At 41.8% G+C, this 18,194-nt stretch overlaps 2 protein-coding genes across 2 annotated transcripts; both read right to left on the bottom strand.

Moving 5' to 3' along the window:
- Positions 1-1,526: 1,526 nt before the first annotated feature.
- Positions 1,527-9,055, bottom strand: ogfod1 (2-oxoglutarate and iron-dependent oxygenase domain containing 1). Its single transcript, XM_005467094.4, has 13 exons — positions 8,783-9,055; positions 8,149-8,294; positions 7,999-8,045; positions 5,361-5,461; positions 5,167-5,283; positions 4,985-5,076; positions 4,765-4,893; positions 4,234-4,347; positions 3,834-3,913; positions 3,513-3,754; positions 3,296-3,424; positions 3,160-3,218; positions 1,527-3,079 (listed from the first exon to the last, which is right to left on the bottom strand). Exons 1-13 carry the CDS (start codon positions 8,952-8,954, stop codon positions 2,918-2,920), a joined length of 1,590 nt encoding a protein of 529 aa, XP_005467151.1. The 5' UTR covers positions 8,955-9,055; the 3' UTR covers positions 1,527-2,917.
- Positions 9,056-12,324: 3,269 nt separating this feature from the next.
- On the bottom strand, positions 12,325-16,991 carry nudt21 (nudix hydrolase 21). Its single transcript, XM_003442261.5, has 7 exons — positions 16,701-16,991; positions 15,451-15,651; positions 15,295-15,358; positions 15,125-15,214; positions 14,577-14,652; positions 14,360-14,474; positions 12,325-12,655 (listed from the first exon to the last, which is right to left on the bottom strand). The coding sequence occupies exons 1-7, from the start codon at positions 16,814-16,816 to the stop codon at positions 12,634-12,636; spliced, it is 684 nt and encodes a 227-aa protein (XP_003442309.1). The 5' UTR covers positions 16,817-16,991; the 3' UTR covers positions 12,325-12,633.
- Between the last annotated feature and the right edge of the window lie 1,203 nt (positions 16,992-18,194).

Genomic DNA, 18,194 nt, shown 5'->3' with positions numbered 1-18,194 from the left:
ACGTGTCGGTACTTAAAACACTTTTGCAGTGGCGAACACAGAAGCTTTGTTAAGCCAACAGAACAAGGAATTCCTATCATTCAGATGCAATGATATAAATGCATGAATATTAATTTCCAACTTAGAGCATGACACTATTGAAGAGCGAACCAGAGATTTAATGTGGACATCTAAAGTGAAAGCTGCATCAAAAGTTACCCCACGGTTCCTAATAAAAGATTTAATAAATGTGGCATAGTTTCCAATATCTTAGACACAAATCTGCCAGGGGCACAAACAAGGATTTATGTTTTTCTTCAATAAGTTGGAGAAACTTGTCAGTCATCAAAATTCTGAAAGAGTCTACGCACCTATGCAATCTCTGTAACTTAGAAACACATTGGGGCTTAAGAGGTATATAACAGAATGTCATCTGCATAACAGTGATAAGGAATGTCCTTAAAAGCATTCAAAATGTGCTGAAGAGAGAGCAGGTATAACAAAAACAATCAAGGCCCCCAAACTGAGCCTTGCAGCAAACATTGTGGCAAGCAAAGGGGTAGAAGGCCTTCAAGACCTCAAGGAGTCATACTTTCTTGTATTTTTTAGTGGTCTTGAGGAACAGTTCTCTGGGCTTTTTGAAGGTCTTTTTTGTCTGTTTTTTGTTTTGTTACGACACTTAACACTGAGCTTAAAATAAAATCTGGGGAAACTGAGCAAGTGGAGGATAAATACTTAAAATCAGCAACAACAGGTCTTGAGGAGATCAATCCAAATTTCAATTGTTTTTATTCAAATGGTCGTCAATATGTATGGAGAAGATCAGAAATGAGTTAGAACAATGGTTGGCAGAGGCTCTGTCGTGGTTGGGACTGTATTTTAGCCAGTGGTGCAGGAGATCTTGTTAAAATTGGTGGAAATATGAATGCAGAAAAGTTCCAGCACATTTTGATCCACCATGCAAAATCATCTCGAAAGCATCTGATTGGCAGCATCTTGACAATGATCCCAAACATACTGCTGATGCAATAAGAGCATACTTAGATAAAAAGCATTATCAGCAATGGACTGGCTTTCCCAGAGCCCAGACCTCAATCTTATTGAAGCAGTGTGGGATCATGTTGACAGAGAATCAAACAAAATGGCTTTGAAAGTCCTCCAAGAATCCTGGAGAACTATTCCTGAAGGCTAGTTAAAGAAATGATCATCAGAATCAGAATACTTTATTAAACCCTAAGGAAATGATGCGGGTTACAGTTGCTCCAAGACAATAACAGTAACAGACTAAACTAATTAAATAATACAATATATTACAAAGTTTACAAATTTAAGAAATAGCACGAATATATACAAATCACTCAATTATAAATATCAAGAATATTACAGAGGTGAAATATATATATGATTGACATTTAACTCTAACCTGTGAAACTTTGTCATTTGTTATTTTACTGTAGAGAATGTGCAAAAGGGTGTAACTATTGCAGTGTGTACTGTGTATTAAATGGAGGAGTTGTACAGGAATGATTTCCTGTGTTGTAAATAAATGGTGGCTTTTACACAGAACTGCAACTTGTTCTTCTGTTTGGCATCATTAGAGTAAAAAATAAAATAAATCTAAAATAACTCTTTTAGCAAGTTCTAAGGAACCAGAGTGGTACTCCTCTTCCAGGCACAGGCAGACCACAGATAATAAGATCAGATAAGACCAGATAATCAACACAGTTAATCTAGAAACATTGTGAAAAGTTTATTTTTTGTAATGTTTTAAAATGTTTTACCCAAGCAATGTACAACGCTGGGCAACGAGCTTTCATAAATGTTTTATCGCATTTTTTTTGCATGTGTCAGAAATCTATTTAAACCCTACCATATTAAAAAGGTAACACACAAAAGTGAACAGCCCCCACAGATTCTCTGTCAGGAAATTTACAATTTGGATTCTTGTACATTTACTCTAGCCAGTAAAGGTGAAGGTAACACGCCTAAATGTTGGATGTCCACTGCTTAAAAGGAAGGATAAGATGAATCAGCTCCCGCGTGCTTGACAGATATAACAGCATGGATACATAAACAGTATAAAAGATTGATAAAGGCACTCTGATGCCATCTGTTGGTTTTGTGAATTCCTGCCCTGAAGCCTCAAGATGAGCATTTTCGCAGTCGCCGTCTTGCTATTTTTGAACCATTTTTGAAACGAGCACATGGTGGAATTAACTGTCAAAATGAGGGTTACTGCACAATCACAAACAACTTGTGATTAAGCAGGTTGCTAGCTGGCAAGCATACCCTGGATTATGCTCCTTTATAACTATAATAATGACCATTCACAAGATGAACTTCATGTTTCATACTGTATGACCTGAAAATAGCAACTGAACCCATAAAAGTGTTTACTGAGGTCACAGAGTGAGGGGGGGCCGAGGGCCTTTTTCTCATAAAAGTGAATACAACCTGAAGTCTTCTTGGAAGCAGAGGAGTCGCCCCCTGCTGACCATTAGAAAGAATGCAGGTTTAAGACAGAAGTTGGGATTACTTTTCAGACACAGTAGCGCCATCATAAATATGGCTTTTCTGTTAAAAAAAAAAAAAAAGATTTTGTCAAGTTTTGTTAGGCCTGAATGCAGCGCAGGTGCACACGCTATGCTGGTGAGTGGTTTTGAATATAGCAAGGAGAGCCATTTTCATTTTTTTTTCCAGATTTCTGCAACTTTAGCGAATAATATAGGCAACTTTTTAAGGTGGCCCCTATACCATAAGACTATTACAGAGGCCTGCGTTAAAATCTACACCAAGGTTGTTTTGTGCGTGTCTTTTTCCCAGCTTTTCTGTCTTCTCCCCACTGTCCTATTGCAATAATGAGTGGAGTGAGTGGAGTTCATCTCCCAGTGTAAATGCACCCCCCCACACGCACACACTTAAGTAATTATATACATATTTATTCATAGTAGACAAAAGAAAAGTCATAAAACTCTCTGCAGGTGGAGCTGCCATCAGGCTCGGAGGTGCTTTTGTGGTTGACGTGTTTGACGAACTTGAGGGTCTCTTTGTCTCTGTAGACGAGTGCGAGTGAATTGTCCTCCGGGTAGACGGTCAGAAGCTGTGAAGAAAGCAGTGATGATGACTGTTGAAGCAACATCCGCACATGTGCGATTACACGTCAAATTAATCAGCACTCACCTCCTCATCCTCTTCATTAGCCACATAACACGTGAAGCCGCCAAACTCTGACTGCCAGCCTACGAGAGAGAATTAAAAGTTCAGTACAGTCACACTGGTGTCCGACAGTTCGTTCTTCCGCTGGGTGTGAACTCACCTGTGCAGCCGAAAGGCAAAACGAGGTCCAGCGCGTATTCTGCCCGCGCGGCCTCTCCATCGTGCAACAGGGTGTAGCCACCGCGAGACCATCGGCGTACTTCCCCACAGCACAAAGGGGTGCTCGGCTCTGAAAATACACAGAGGTCAAAACACACGAACAGCAGCGGCAGCGGCAGCGGCTGCGGCTGAATGAAAGCACTCACAGCGACGCACACCTTTCTCTCTGCTCGCATCTGCTGAGGACGGTTCATTTGACGACCCCGTGGCTTCTCCATCATCTTGCTGCTTTTTAACCTTCTCTTCATCGTCATCCTCTTCGTCGTCAGCCGGGCAGAGATAGTGCAATCGAAGGCCAGTGAAGTTGGAGAGGAGCAGGAAGAATGCTTCTGAATGAAGCAGCTCCCAGCATGCACTCACACACTGAGGCAGCGAGTCCAGAGCAGCTGCTTCATAGCACCTGAAAGCACACAGGTTATTAACAAATACAAAAAAAAATTAAATACAGAGTGCTACTTTAAAGAGTCAAACATACTCACCTCTTATTGGGTGGACCTCTCTTCTTCCACTCAATCTGAGAGAGCCGAAGTGCTTCACTCACCTCTTTGAACTTCTCCTCCTGAAGACAAACGCATAATCACTCAGCGGAAACAAATGAACACAGGAAAGACACGACACCAGTGCCAGCTCTGCTCTGATGCCTTTTTGAAAAGCAGAGCACAATGGATACTTGGAAATTGTCTCATTACTCAGTGTTGTGCAGCTAAAGCCGAGGTACTTTCAGTGTGGAAAAAAAAATCATGCGTGCTTCATCTGCAAATCATCTGTGAGTAAGCATTTCCAGCTTTGGGAACTACATTTCTATGGTGCAATGTCCGGAAACCGTTCTGAAAAAAAGCTGCAGCGCTGCGTCGGTGGAAAAGAGTTTTTATAAGTTACCTTGAGAAATCCTTTGAGCTGAATTTCAGAGCTGTCTTCAAACTCCTCCTGAATCTGCTCTTGATAAGAAATGTCCAAATAGATGGGATTGATCCACTCCAGCAGCACCGTTTCCTGCCACAAACACAAACAGCAAACAGATGAGAAATCAACTGATGCTCACAACTGATTAAAAAAAGCTCACGCTGGAGCCTGGGTATAGCTAGATTTGCATACAGAGCTCTCATAACACTACAATACTACAACACCAGCAAGTCAATGGAGGCATGTGAACATGGCAAAGACAACCTACTAAATTTCAAACTAAGCATCCGAATGGTCGAAAATTGGTGATTCAAGTAACTTTGAACGTGGCATGATTGTTGGCACCAGAAGGGTTGCTCTTAGTCTTTATGCTAAGCTAAGCTAACAGGTGCCTCCAGCTCTAAATTGATTGAGAATCATGCAAATTATATGTTATATTTATCGAACAAAACGTATAAAATTCTTCTTCCAAAATTTTTTGAGCTATTCCCACAAGATAGCACCCACATCTCTCGGTAAGTGTGGATTCCTCTGGATGGGAGCCACCGCGTGGCGAGGAGGACGTTCCAGAGAAGGTCCGTGAAACCAGCCGCTCAGAGACAGCCGACACTTGTCCTGCGATAAAACTTCAGACACCTGAAGAAAAAAACAAAACAACAACAAACAGTTTAATTTTCAAACGCAGCCTTTTCAAAGACATAATAAAAACAAGAATATTTATCCCTACTTGGTGAAAGGAGACTGGAGAAACTTCAAAGAGCACGAGTGTGTTCCAGGAGGGTACGAGTGACTTCACTATGCTCTGTGGCTGCAAATAACCTGACGACAAAAATGAAATACACACTTCTGTTGTGTAAACGAATACACACACACACACGCACGCGCACGCACACACAGTGGGACACTCACTGTCTGTTGTGTAAAGATCGAGGGTTCCCCCGTCGCTGCTCTGCCACGGGGGCACAAGATACAAAATGAACGCAACGCGCCTCCCCTCCAACTCATCATCGTGACACAAAAGAACATCTAGAAAGAAGACAGACAGACAATAACTAAAACAGAAACTCACAATGTAACAGTCTTTCCTACTGAGCTATTCTCACCTGTATATTCATATTTGGCACAAGAAATATCCACAGTGGGCTCCAGCTCAACCCCCAGCACCTCCCCGAGCCAGGACCGGAAACGCCCAAACAGTGCTGCCCTACAGACGGTGATACAGAAACGGGCGCACTGTGAAAACCCGGCCGTGACCTTTAAACGCCGTTTAAAATTTGTAACTCTCACCACACGGACAGATTGTTTAGCTACCTGAAAGCCTTCTGTGACATTTTGTTATGACATAAATAATAGATGACCACAGAGGGAGGCCGTTACTGTGTAATTACTGTATTTATTCCCCAGCGCTGCACTTCTTCAGCTGGTAAAGCACCATATACTCACAAATATGTATCCAGCACATATAAGTGATTCACTGTAGACAGCTTGTCATAATTATAAGAAGAAAGCAGCACGTTATTTCTCAAACAAGAAAGGTTTACACTTGATTGTGCTATATTGGTAATATATGGAGCCTCTGATTTGACACACAGCTGATTTATATGCTGAGATCCTGATTTTTCTTGGACTTGTCTCACACACTGAACCTCTTGGCAGTCATTTCCAACATCTACTCTGCTCGATGACTTACAGCCTCGTGTTCACTGCCAGCCTCAGCTCTGTAGTAGAAACTAAAGAATAAACCACCTTCCTGCTTTAACAAACCGTCCAAATATGCGCAAGAAGTTTCAGTCATCATCACTAAATGTAATATACCAATTAGGAGGGCATCTGTAATCTCTGGCTCCACCTGCTGGACCTGATAAATAAACTCCAGAATGTCTCATCTTTCCATCAACATCAAGAGTCCAACAATATCAATATGGAGCTGGATACAAATACAAAAGTACCTCTTTTAGTGTCTCGGTAAATCTGCGAGCCAACATGAACAATGCCAGGACCCTGAAGGTGGCTCACTTAATGAAGTCCTCATTAATGTTCCTGCTTTGAAGCGTCAAAACACCAGCTGTGAAAAGGATCTGTGACTTAAATCTACCTGATGAATATTGTCCACATCTGCTTTGTGCCACCAAACACAACTCTGACCTAACAGAGGCCTTTATTCCACAAGACCTCTGACACGAGGTGAGGCTTCCACTCCACTCGAGTCAATAAACCTTGGGCACCCGAGTCCAGTTCACCTGTCTTCCTTTAACCACTTTTTGTTAGGCACCAACCTCAGCTGTACAGTTGCAATGTGGGCTTCCACTGATTATTACAACAGCGAAAGTGACGATGAAACAATTTTTGTGCTTGAGTTTCACCTTCAAGCACCCGCTTTTCCTTTTATTTTCCTTTCATCCTCTTCCTTTTTCGTCTTCATCTTCTTTGCCTTCTTCTCTGTTTTTGTCCTCTTCATTGTCATTCTTTGCTTTTGCCATCCTCCTCTTTGGATTTTTTTTTTTTATCTTCATCTGCCTCCATCTCACCTTAACACTCTCTTCTGTCACAGCAACCTTCTGCAGGTCTTCCTTTGCTACAGTTGTGAACTTCCTCTGTGTTCTACCTCCTTTCCTTTTGCCTGGCAGCTCATCTGGTGTTCATCTGAACAACAAACTGGACTGGACTCATAACTCAGACGCCCTCTACAGGAAAGGGCAGAGCAGGCTGTACCTGCTGCGGAGACTCAGGTCGTTTGGAGTAGAGGGCCCACTCCTGAAGACCTTCTATGACTCTGTGGTGGCCTCAGCCATCTTTTACGGTGTGGTCTGCTGGGGTGGCAGCATCTCTGCCGGGGACAGGAAGAGACTGAACAGGCTGATCAGAAGGGCCAGCTCTGTTCTAGGATGCCCTCTGGACCCAGTGGAGGTGGTGAGTGACAGGAGAATGGTGGCTAAGCTGTCATCCCTGATGGACAACATCTCCCACCCCATGCAGGAGACTCTGACAGCACTGAGCAGCTGCTTCAGTGGCAGGCTGCGGCACCCACGGTGTGGGACGGAGAGACTTCGCAGGTCTTTCCTCCCCACTGCTGTCAGACTCCACAACACAGACTTCAACTGATCTAACACAAACACATCCACACATGTGCAATAACACTAAGTGCAATACTCTTTTTCTGGAAAAGTTGTATTTTTACTCAGTTGTATAAAGCATTTGCATTCTATTTTTATCCTATTGTATATTTTATTCTATTTATTCTACTGTATATAGTATTTTATTTTATTCTATTCTTTACAGTTGTGTACAGTATTCTATTCTTATTGTATTCTAATTTTGCTATATAACTTTTGCACTGTCCACTTCCTGCTGTGACAAAACAAATTTCCCACGTGTGGGACTAATAAAGGTTATCTTATCTTATCTTTATTCAACATCCTTCGTCCAGTACGTCCACTACCCCTCCTCTTTGCACATGTCCAAAACCATCTCAGCCTAGCCTCTGTAACTTGGTTTCCAATCCTGATATACTCAGAACCCATCTGGGTCACTCCCAGTGAAAATCCTAACAACTTAAACTCTGCCCCCTCCAACTCAGAGCTGGAAGTTCCGTCGTAGTTTTTAAATAATATGACAACAAGAAGACAAGAATAATAAAATGTGAAAGAAACAAGGCTTCTGATTTTCATAAATGAAAGCTTTCTGCCCATTTGACAGCTCACACACACATATAACACAAATGAATTCAAACTATTTTGTTACCTCAGGCCTGCGATATGTGGCTCTGTTCTTTTCTTCAGGTCATCTGACTGTATGAGGAGAACAAAAAACAAAAACAAATAATTAAAAACACAAATGATAAGACACTGTGGAATAAATCAGTGTGAGGATGAATCAAAAAAAAAAAAATACCTGTTTAAATTTATACAGGTCATTTGATTTTTCATGGAAGTTTAGCTCCAGCAGCTCTTTCTGGAGGTTTTCTGCAAAGGCTTGGCTGCTGATGAAATTTGTGAAGATGCAGTGAGGGAAAGGGTGGCAGTCCAACTCCAGATCGCCTGCACAGTAATTACACAGACACAAAGGAAACTATGTAAAGAGCAAAGTTAAGAAAAGGGCAAAACAAACATGTGGCAATATTTGTTTTAAGAAGAGAGACAGAAACTTAAAATACTGCACTGACCCCGGGTCTTTAAAATCTGTGAGGGCAAAGTTTCAGAACAATGAGCAAAGTTTAATTTTGGGGGATGTTTTGTGCCTAGATTAGTTATTATAGCAAATATTAGACAAGAAAGCAGGAAGAGAGAGTGGGGCGTAATGTTGTATTACAAGGTCCACTGATTTGACAACAATTTTGGGGAGAGGGCATCCAAGTCCCCGCTCCGGTTAGAGTAAAATATGTTACAGTAGGAACTGTAGACGGTTTAATCCAAATTTGCTGCTCCGTAAAACACCAACAACAGCGACGTCAAAGCTGCAGGTCTCTGAAAACTGATTAAAAGCTGCAGATAAATATCTGAAGCTGAACTTTGGTTCTCTCACTGACCGTGGCTGTAGGTAGTCCTGCGGCTCCATGCCTCCGCGACGGCTCTCTTCACCTGGTCATTTTCTACGGCTGCGCAGAGCTCCACCGGCTCCTCGCGGCTCTCCTTGTCGCTTTTCTTCTTCTTCTTCTTATCTGTGCTGCTGCACTCGTCCTTTGGTCGTTTGGTGGCCATTACAGAAACCTGACACGAACTTTCAAAACACGCGTGGACATGGCCTCGCACGACGCGTCGCGGATAAATGACGTTATTAACGCTTGCTGTTTAGCCCTGAGTGCAGACTGTCAGGCAGAACTGAAACATGACTATAATATTCACACCAAAATATAACTTTTAGAATCTGATTTCAGGGATTCACTTTATTATAATTTTACCTCTTTAGCTTTCGGAGGATTAGGTAATAAATCTATTACAGCAGCCAGGTAAGAAAGCATATTAAAGATATAGCTCTTCAATCAGTGGAAAGGATCACGTACAGATGACTTGTCTCTGTTAAAGACCAAAATAAATACAATAAAAAATAGACATATTGGTCTTTTTTTCTCCATTAGTCTATGGAGACCAATGAAAACTAAACATTTTCAAAGAAATACTCAATTAAATTCAAAATAAGAAGTCAGAACTAAACAAAAACTAGTTAAAATATGTCTGTTCTCAGTCAAGCACTTGAAAGTAAGGCAGCTGAACTTCTATTTGGTTCATGAAGACATTTTAATTCACCAAAAAATTGTTCCCTTGGAGGTGGTCCTGAGAGTGGTTGGCACACCAATCCAAAATGTGAACATCTGCACTCTTGGAAGTGTGTCATTTCACATTTAGGCGTCTCATCTCTGGAGTTTCTCCTTTGTGCCGTTTCATTCATGTTCACATTTTGAACCAAGATTACAGATGATCTGAGAGAAGAATAAAGGAGGCTCTCCATGTCCACTGTGAATAACCATCATTGAACAAAATTGGTGGCCTAGGACACCATTGATCCCTTCACAGGCAATTCAGCCCTCACTCACACCTTGACCCATGTGACCTTAATGGCTCACATGAAGGCAGGGTGGGGCCTCACAAAGAATTAAGAGTTGCTGTTGGTAATAACCCATGTCTGGATTCATACCTAGGCTCATGTATTGCTGAACGACTTGTATAAAGACATGGTCAGCCATTTTCAGGACCACCTCCAAGAGAAAACCTGATGAGATGAAGCAGCTACACAAATCAAAATAAGTCCAGTTCCTGTTATTTCAAGCGCTTAAGACTATTTAAAAGCAGATCTGTTGCAGACTGTACATAATTTGGTGCTGACCATAACCTCAAACACATGGTAAATGGTAAATGGCTTGTATTTGTATAGCGCTTTACTGTGGGTAGCTGAGATCTGGGCTAATTAGAATAGAACTCTAACTTAATTTTCAAAATATAAACTTGACCAATACTTTCCACTATTTTTCAAATATGACCCAATTAAGTCGCAAATCAAAAAGTCAGTTTTTCCATGATAAAAATATTATTGAATGGGTGGTTCCTGGCTCTTACCATTTATTTAAGCTATGGTGAGAAAATTCTTTAAGAATAAGATGTTTTTGAAGCTTTTTTTAATGGTTAAGCTTTTTTCATGCTGTCTAATTCTAGTCGAAAATCCACAGGTATTCCCAAAAAACATTGTAATGATTTTCCTTTTTTGGTGTTTTTTAAAGTGCATGTGTTATGAAGCATGTCTCTATAACCTGCACATCCTCTCCTGTCTTTTTATGGCATGCATTTATATTATTATGATTACTCATGTCTGCAGCCACATGAACATCAGAAAGCTGAGCTGTGGGCAAATAATTAGAAATTATCTGAATAAAGGAACAAACAGACTGTTTCTGTCAAGTACAAAAGTGCTCCCAGCAGAAGGATAGCCTCAGAATTTGGGTGATAACACAACCTTCAAAACGTGTGTCCTGATCACTTTGGTATAAAATAAATAAACTATTTAAAAACAAAACAAAACAAGGGAATACTCAATTATCACAGTACAACACAAAGTTAGTTCAACTTTAGGGAACATCAGTTTTTTCGGGTAGGAAGGAGAAATTATGGTATGGGTGGCTTTGGCGCAAATGAAAGTGACAACTGGTGTGCAGTGGAGAGGGAGCAGGACCACTGCTCTCTCCTCATCCCTTCTGATTTTTGCTGGCATCTTTGTTAATGTTGGTAGCATGAGACTAGCATCTGCTGCCCATTTAGATAGCACAGGTAGTCTCCTGCAGAACTGCACAATAAGGTTTGTGGAATCTCCCAGCACAGCGTCTAGAGCAAGGGTATCGAACTCCAGGCCTCAAGGGCCGGTGTCCTGCAGCTTTTAGATATCACCCTGGGTCAATACACCCGAATCAAATGATTAGTTTATTACCAGGCTTCTGGAGAACTTCAAGACTTTGTAGGAGGTCATTTAGCCATTTAAATCAGCTGTGTCGGATCAAGGACACATCTAAAACCTGCAGGACACCTGTGGTCTAGAGTGATAGGGATATAAGACATAGGATAGCTGCACAGGTCCACAGAGGGGCATCAATCCAGCAGGACTGGTATATGCAGGTTTGTGTAAGGAGCAGAGAGCCAGATAATGACTTTTAGCAAGATACTTGTGCATATACCTTACTAAACTATCAGAACTAGACCTCACTGAGGGTGATATGAGATCCTGATGTCCTTTAGTGGGACTGGCTTGATAATTGTAGACCAAAGAACTCCAGAACTGCAGGTCTGCCACTGGGACTCTGATCTCTTCACAGATGAGAGCACATGTGACAGCCATGAAGGAGTCTGGAGATCCCGTCTCTCTTCATGCAAACATAAATGCTCATCTTCCCATCATCTAAGTAGCCAAAGTTTCCCACCTTCAATCTTTGAAGCACTGCGACAGCTTGTTAGTGGGAGACGTTACTCATCATCTCACTGCTGGTGGAAGAAACAAGACAGATGTAGATTTCTATACATGGATTTGCATTAAGCCACATTAGAATTCAGGCACTGGAAGGCATTTCATCACTCGGCAGGATCGTGATCCTGTAAATAGAGCAGAAAAAAAAACCCAAAACAACCAAAGAGCTGAAGGGGAAGAGGTGGAGAAACACCCTCGACTGGCTGAGTCAGTCACCTGATCTGAATCCAAATGAGTGCCCAGAGCTGGATGTGGCTGTGGGGAAGCCTGGGAGAACATCACTGACTGCACAGCATTTTCCCCATACACTAATCACAATGATGCACACATTTCTGTCTGACCTCCTCATATTAGATCCCAGACTTTAATGGCACCTGCTGTCACTTTACCAGTTTGTTTGTTTTAATTCAGCCAGCATCAGAGAAATTGCTAACTTCTCTGGATTTGTATTTCTGAGCAGCAACAGATGTAATGTAACATATTATTTAAACTTCAAAAACACAAATCAGTCACACACGGCTGCTCTTTGCACTTTATAAAAAATGTACTCAAAAGACTGCTTTATTAAAAGAAAATTAAAAAAAAAAAAAAACAGCATTGTTACAGGTTAAAACAACAGGAAACTCAATGTTTCAGCTTGTTTAATCAAACATTGGCCTCCTTCGAGAGGACATAAAATCAGATTTTTAACGCACTGGAATACAGACCTGCAGACTACAACAACTAGCAGTTTCTCAAGGTTAAAAAGAAAGAAAGAAAAAAAAGACATGTTCATAGTCTTCTTAAACAGTATAAACACCCCTGCGGTCTGCAGATATACCTGACATGACAAGCATTGTTTTGTGAAAGATGGTGCTGAGGCTGAAGTCTTTTTTTCTCCACACTGCGGGCCGCACTCACAGAGACGGCCACATGTACTTCTGATCATTCGAGTTAGTTGTAGATGAAGTTAAACCTGTAAAAATCAAACAGTGATTATTACAAAATCAATGCCAGTTAAACAGTCATGTTAACAAATAGCTACTTTGATGATAAGAGCATCTTTTCCAGGACAAATTGTACATTGCAGAGGGTTCACTACAAAGGAAGTAGCTGTTTTTAACCTGGCTAGATCTAACTTGCTCAGTTATGCTCACAGTTTGGATTTAAAATCCCGTCGTCATTTCTTCACAACCCCCGCCCCAATTTGTCACGTTTCAGATCAAACTAATTTTAATACTAGACAAAGAGCAAATACAAAATGCAGCTAATAACACGATGATTTCATGTATTGAGGGAAAACCTTTTCGCGGCACTGTACACTATAGGTGCTGTGTAAGTTCTGTCCCACTTCAGTGGCCGCATCCTTTGAAGACCAGCTCGATTACATCACAGCAGGACACCGAGAGCCGTTCACGTCCGAAGGCTCCTTCGAAAGTGACCTACAAGTATGTCCTCTTCCCGGGCTTTCAAGGATATGCTGAGTGCATCCCTCATAGCCCACCCTATCCCAAGATTCATTGTGTGCCACCGGCTGTGGGCTCATCACTACCTGTTAGTGTCATGGTTGCTAGGCAACAGAAGCAGCACATGAGAGGCTAGGCCGCCTCATTTAGCAGCAGCTCTGGTCGGCCTTTGAAGGGCGCAGCCGCTGAATTGGGACATAGCTATAAGAAACATGTTCAACCCACTGAGCCGTACCTCATCAACACAAGCTAATGAAGCTCCTCTGTAAGGTTGCAGCAGCACAAACTGTGTATCACTTTGTCACTGGAATTTGTGTTCAGTTAGTGATGCATAAAAGTTTATACTCGTACCTTTTACCGAGTGGAAATTCCAGCCATTAGGACACAGATTTGAAAATCGATGGGTTACATTTGTAGGCCATTTATCACTGAGAATATTCAGCTCCGTTTACCATGTTATATAAACTATATTCACTTTGAAGCCTTCTTTATTATGGTATAGAAGACTATCATAACTAAACACACCAAGCAACATAAAGTCTTACAGATTGAGAGGTCAAATGTGCAGCTGACACATTAAGGAATCATTATGGTCGCCCGATTGGTTGTTTGGTACACAAGCAGTGCCGTGCCATTAGTCCTGGCGCTGAGGCCACAGGTTTTTTTGGCTGCAGACGAAAACTTTTCCCAGTTTTCTCCAGAAAGTCTTTTCAAGCTGGTGCAACATCTGAGCTTCTGCACTGATATGTGATTCAAAGGGGTAAAAACTAACACAAACACGCACTCATCTCTTCAACCACGCCATAGCAAACACGCAAGGTTACAAAAATTGCCTGGAAGACAATGTTATATGATGGTATAATGGGCCCTTAGGAAAAAGAAATGCTGCAGTGAGAGCACACGGATTGGTAAAGTAAATATATTACCTCAAGAATTCACATACATAATGATCTTCTGCAGCATCAATCTCTTGTCTAATTTGCAGGAATAGTCTTCCATTTTGCTGTTATACGTTTTATCACCTGTTGTGTTGATAATGTCTCTGACTGGAGTGCAAACTTTATGCATTTGTGCACACTGCCAGCGACCAGAAAAAAACCCTGCTATGTTATTTCACAGTGCATCTCTCTGCTCTGAGGAATCCCTGCATCGCCCGAAAACATTGCAGTTCTACTATTTTCTGTCCAAACGCATGGAAAAGTCCTGAACATTACCTGCTCAGCAGCTGTGGTAGACTGGAAATGATTGGTCCATATCCAGGAGCGTTGTCATACAGTTCAAACAATGGTGCAGCCACCAGTTTATAGTTTTTGGGCACGGCAAACAGTGCTGTACAAACATCAAACACAGATTTCAGAAACAACCAAAGAGACTAATCTAAGTCTTTACTTATTTTAATTACACATCAAAGGAATTTTGTGATACACTGACCTTTTTCCTGCAACTGGACCAGGAACAGCTTCTTATGCTCTTTAGGTTTAGTGATGTGAGCTGGAATATAGGGATACTGCAGGGCAAAAACTTCAGATTAGTTCACATCAAGATGTAGATGTGACAATATCCAACATGACTGATATAAAAATGAATCTAATATTAATTTCAGTCATTCTGTTGAACTGTTCTTCTTCCAGGGTGGAATGATTGTAATGCATACATCTGTTGATATGCGGTGAAGTTGAACAATTTGGAGGTGGTCCTCTGTCTTCATCATTTCATCCACTTTGCACAGTGTAGCAGTACCACTGGCAAACTTCTGACAACTGTATTTATATTCTTGGATGTAGAGCAATGTTTAAATTGAGCCTAATGTTTATTCCAAGTTTCTTCCACACAGTAAGAATTACATGGCTCTGTACTCAGTATAGGCCGATACCTGAATTCAAGGTATCAGTATCAGATCAGATCTGGAAAAGGTTGGCTTGATGCATCCCTAGTTAAAATATCATAAATATCCTTCTGATCATCTTCTTTGTACTGACCTGTGGAGGCTCAAAGTTGGGGCGCCACCAGTTACCAATACAATCATCGATCACCCAGTCCTGCTTCACACCATCCTGCCGTCCAAGGATCTAACAACAAATTTGAAGTTAATAAACACAGACTCAAAACAGCCAGCACAGTGACACTAAGCTCAAAGTTTGGTAGCTACCTCAGTCATCAGGCGCTTCAGACCCTCCACCTCATCTTCCCCAGGGTTCAACTCTCCACCGGGCCTGCAAAAGGAGAAACAAACTGTGAGGCACCCGTGCAGGAAAAACTACCTCAGTTTGTTCACACAGTAGAGCTCTGAACATCAGACACTCACAGTTTAAAGAAAGTTGTGCCCAGCTGCAGGAGTAACACATGAGGCAGTCTGTGTTCATGGACAATGAGGACACCCTCCACTGTCCTCCGCATCCCCATCTTATCAAATTCTTCCCGCATCCGCTGGAACCGGGCTGCCACCGAGCTGTCCTTCTCATACAGCGGCTCCTTGGTACCGAATGTGTAGTTGGTGAGGGGGTATCTGACAGGAATACACACAAGAAGGCATTTCAGCATAAACGGAGATACCCACAGCAGGGTATACACACACGGAAAGCTGTGGGAGACGTTAGAATAATAAAACATACAAAGATGGCTATAACACAAGCTTTTCCTCAAGAAAATACCTGGTTTCATTTAATTTTTCAGGGCTGTTAAATTTGTTCATTAAACAGTTTAAAATTTTTAAAAAGTAAAAGCACCCAAAAAAATAATAATTTCACTGCTTAATTCAGGCTTTCAGCTGCCACAATCAACCTGGTTAAGTCCCTAGTTTGTCTGTTTTTTCCTTATTTTTTGTAAAAACATGTAAAAAAAACCCCCAAAAAACCCCCCCAAAAAACGTGATTGGGTATTTATCAAATTCTTTTTTTTTTTCTTAGAAATATTTATTTTCTGAAAAAAAAAAAATCATAATTGAAGAAAAAAATGTCAGAATAATTTATTAGAGCTGACTAACTGGTTAATTTCTTGATTGATGGATGATTCAATTTCAAACGTTAATAAACAAAGAGCCCTTTTTTCAGAGCCCTTGTGAATTTGAGACATTTATTTTAACCTTGATAAATTCTTAGGAATTCCTTTATACTATTTGAATGTAATTTCGTACATTTTCTTCGATTACTAAGTGAACACTTAGTTACCCGTCAGGTAACTTCATGGCAGTCACATTTAAATCGATGTCGTCTCTAACACTGATAATGGGAATAATTAGTTACACCTGTAACTGAAAATCTAAATTTTTAAACTACGTTCAGGTGAAATAAACACCAAAGCTCGGTTGTAATGTCAGAGTTACGCCGAGATGTTTTTCCCATGCTTTACTTTCAGAATAACCCTCACAAAGCCTTGATAGGACCACAGACATCGACCCGCTAAGTGGCTTCTTCCTGCAGCGGTTACAGACAATTAACCGAACCAAGCAGGTCGCACTGCATCCTGACTGCTCGGTGTGCGATAATTAACGGCCCCACGACGGTAGTGAGACCAGCTACGTGTGCAGTGCTTTCAGAATGATCCACACGGACTTACAGGTTGATGGTCCTCTCCAGTGTGAGCGGCTTCGCGGGCCCGTATTTGTTCCCAAACTGGACGGGAGCGCTGCGCGGCCAGCCGGTGGACGAGCGGCTGGGAGGCGGGACCGACATCTCTAGCGTATGCTCAGCGACACTAAACCCGCCGGGAAGAAAGCACCTCCGCTGGGAGCTGGTTATTTATTGGATTATATGAATTACTTCAGAAACGCCGCCGACCCTCCACAACAAATGTCTCCGCCGTTGTTAACCTCGCTCCTCTTCCGGGTGAAGTGCGGCTTTGTGGTGGGGGAAACTCTCCGCCAGCGACCCCTGCTGGTCTGGATCTGAGACGTTACTTCGTATTTGATATGTAGCGAAATGGTGTGTCAGTGAAAATTGAAGTGTAAATTAACCAAAAATGACCTGTTTTACCATTTTTAATATTTGTTTATTTTATTTTTTATTTTGGATTTTTTGTATTGTATACGAAAGGCATGAGTCAGAAGTATGTGTGGGTGGTGCAGGACAGGAACAGATGGGTTCAAGGTGGGGATGAGATTTCATCAGGAGTATACTCTGAGAATACAGACGAGATCAGGCTATGATGGAATATGATGTCTGCAGATGACACTGTGGATCTGTAGTGAGAGTAGGGAGCAGGTGAAAGAGAGCAGGTGGAATAAAAGTTGGTAGATGCGAGACAGAATAGCTGTGAATGGATGAGAGACAGATTTAACAATGAAGCTGCAAGGAGCAGAGGTAGTGACAGTGGATGAGTCTTAATGCCAGGGGTCAACCTTCCAAAGCAACTGACAATGCACAAGGGAGGTGAAAAAGAGAGTGAAAGCAGGAGGGACAAGGTGGAGATGAGTGTCAGGGGTTTATTTGTGACAGAAGGCTAGCCGCAAAAGTGAAAGTGAATGTTTACAGGATGGTAGTGAGACCTGTTTTGATATATGGTGTGGCGACAGTGGCACTGACAAAAAAAGATGATGTTCAGATTTTCACTGGGACTGACCAGAATAGTTAAGATTAGAAATTGGTATGTCAGAGGGAGAGGTCAGGTTTGAGAGGCAAGGCTGAAGACAGTTTGGACATGTGCAGAGGAGGAATTGTGGATATACAGGACAGAGGATGTTGAATATTGATCTGCAAAACAGGAGGACAAGGGGAAGACCACAGGCCCAGCAAACATCCCCCCTTTATGCTTGGGGGCGGGGGGGGGGGGGGGGGGGGGGGGGTAATATGGGCAGAACCCCTGTGGGTTACCAGGGATCTGGATCTGATGCAAAAAGAAATCCACAATCAGAAGCTCTGCACAGTCAAATCAAAGGAGAAACGCCTCTAAATTACAACAAATGCATTTCATTTCTACTTTGTATTAACGCTTGTATTAACCCACTATATTGAACTTGTATATCCCGTGCACCTAAAGTAAGACTTTTTGTGTTTAAACGGTTTCCTTTCACCCTGCAGGCCTTTCATCATGTAGTTTCTGCATACCGGCAAT

Source organism: Oreochromis niloticus, linkage group LG1, assembly GCF_001858045.2.
Source record: "Oreochromis niloticus isolate F11D_XX linkage group LG1, O_niloticus_UMD_NMBU, whole genome shotgun sequence".
NCBI classification, from domain to species: domain Eukaryota; kingdom Metazoa; phylum Chordata; class Actinopteri; order Cichliformes; family Cichlidae; genus Oreochromis; species Oreochromis niloticus.
The sequence above is the reverse complement of the archived record's forward strand: the minus strand, read 5'-3'. Positions and strand labels throughout refer to the sequence as shown.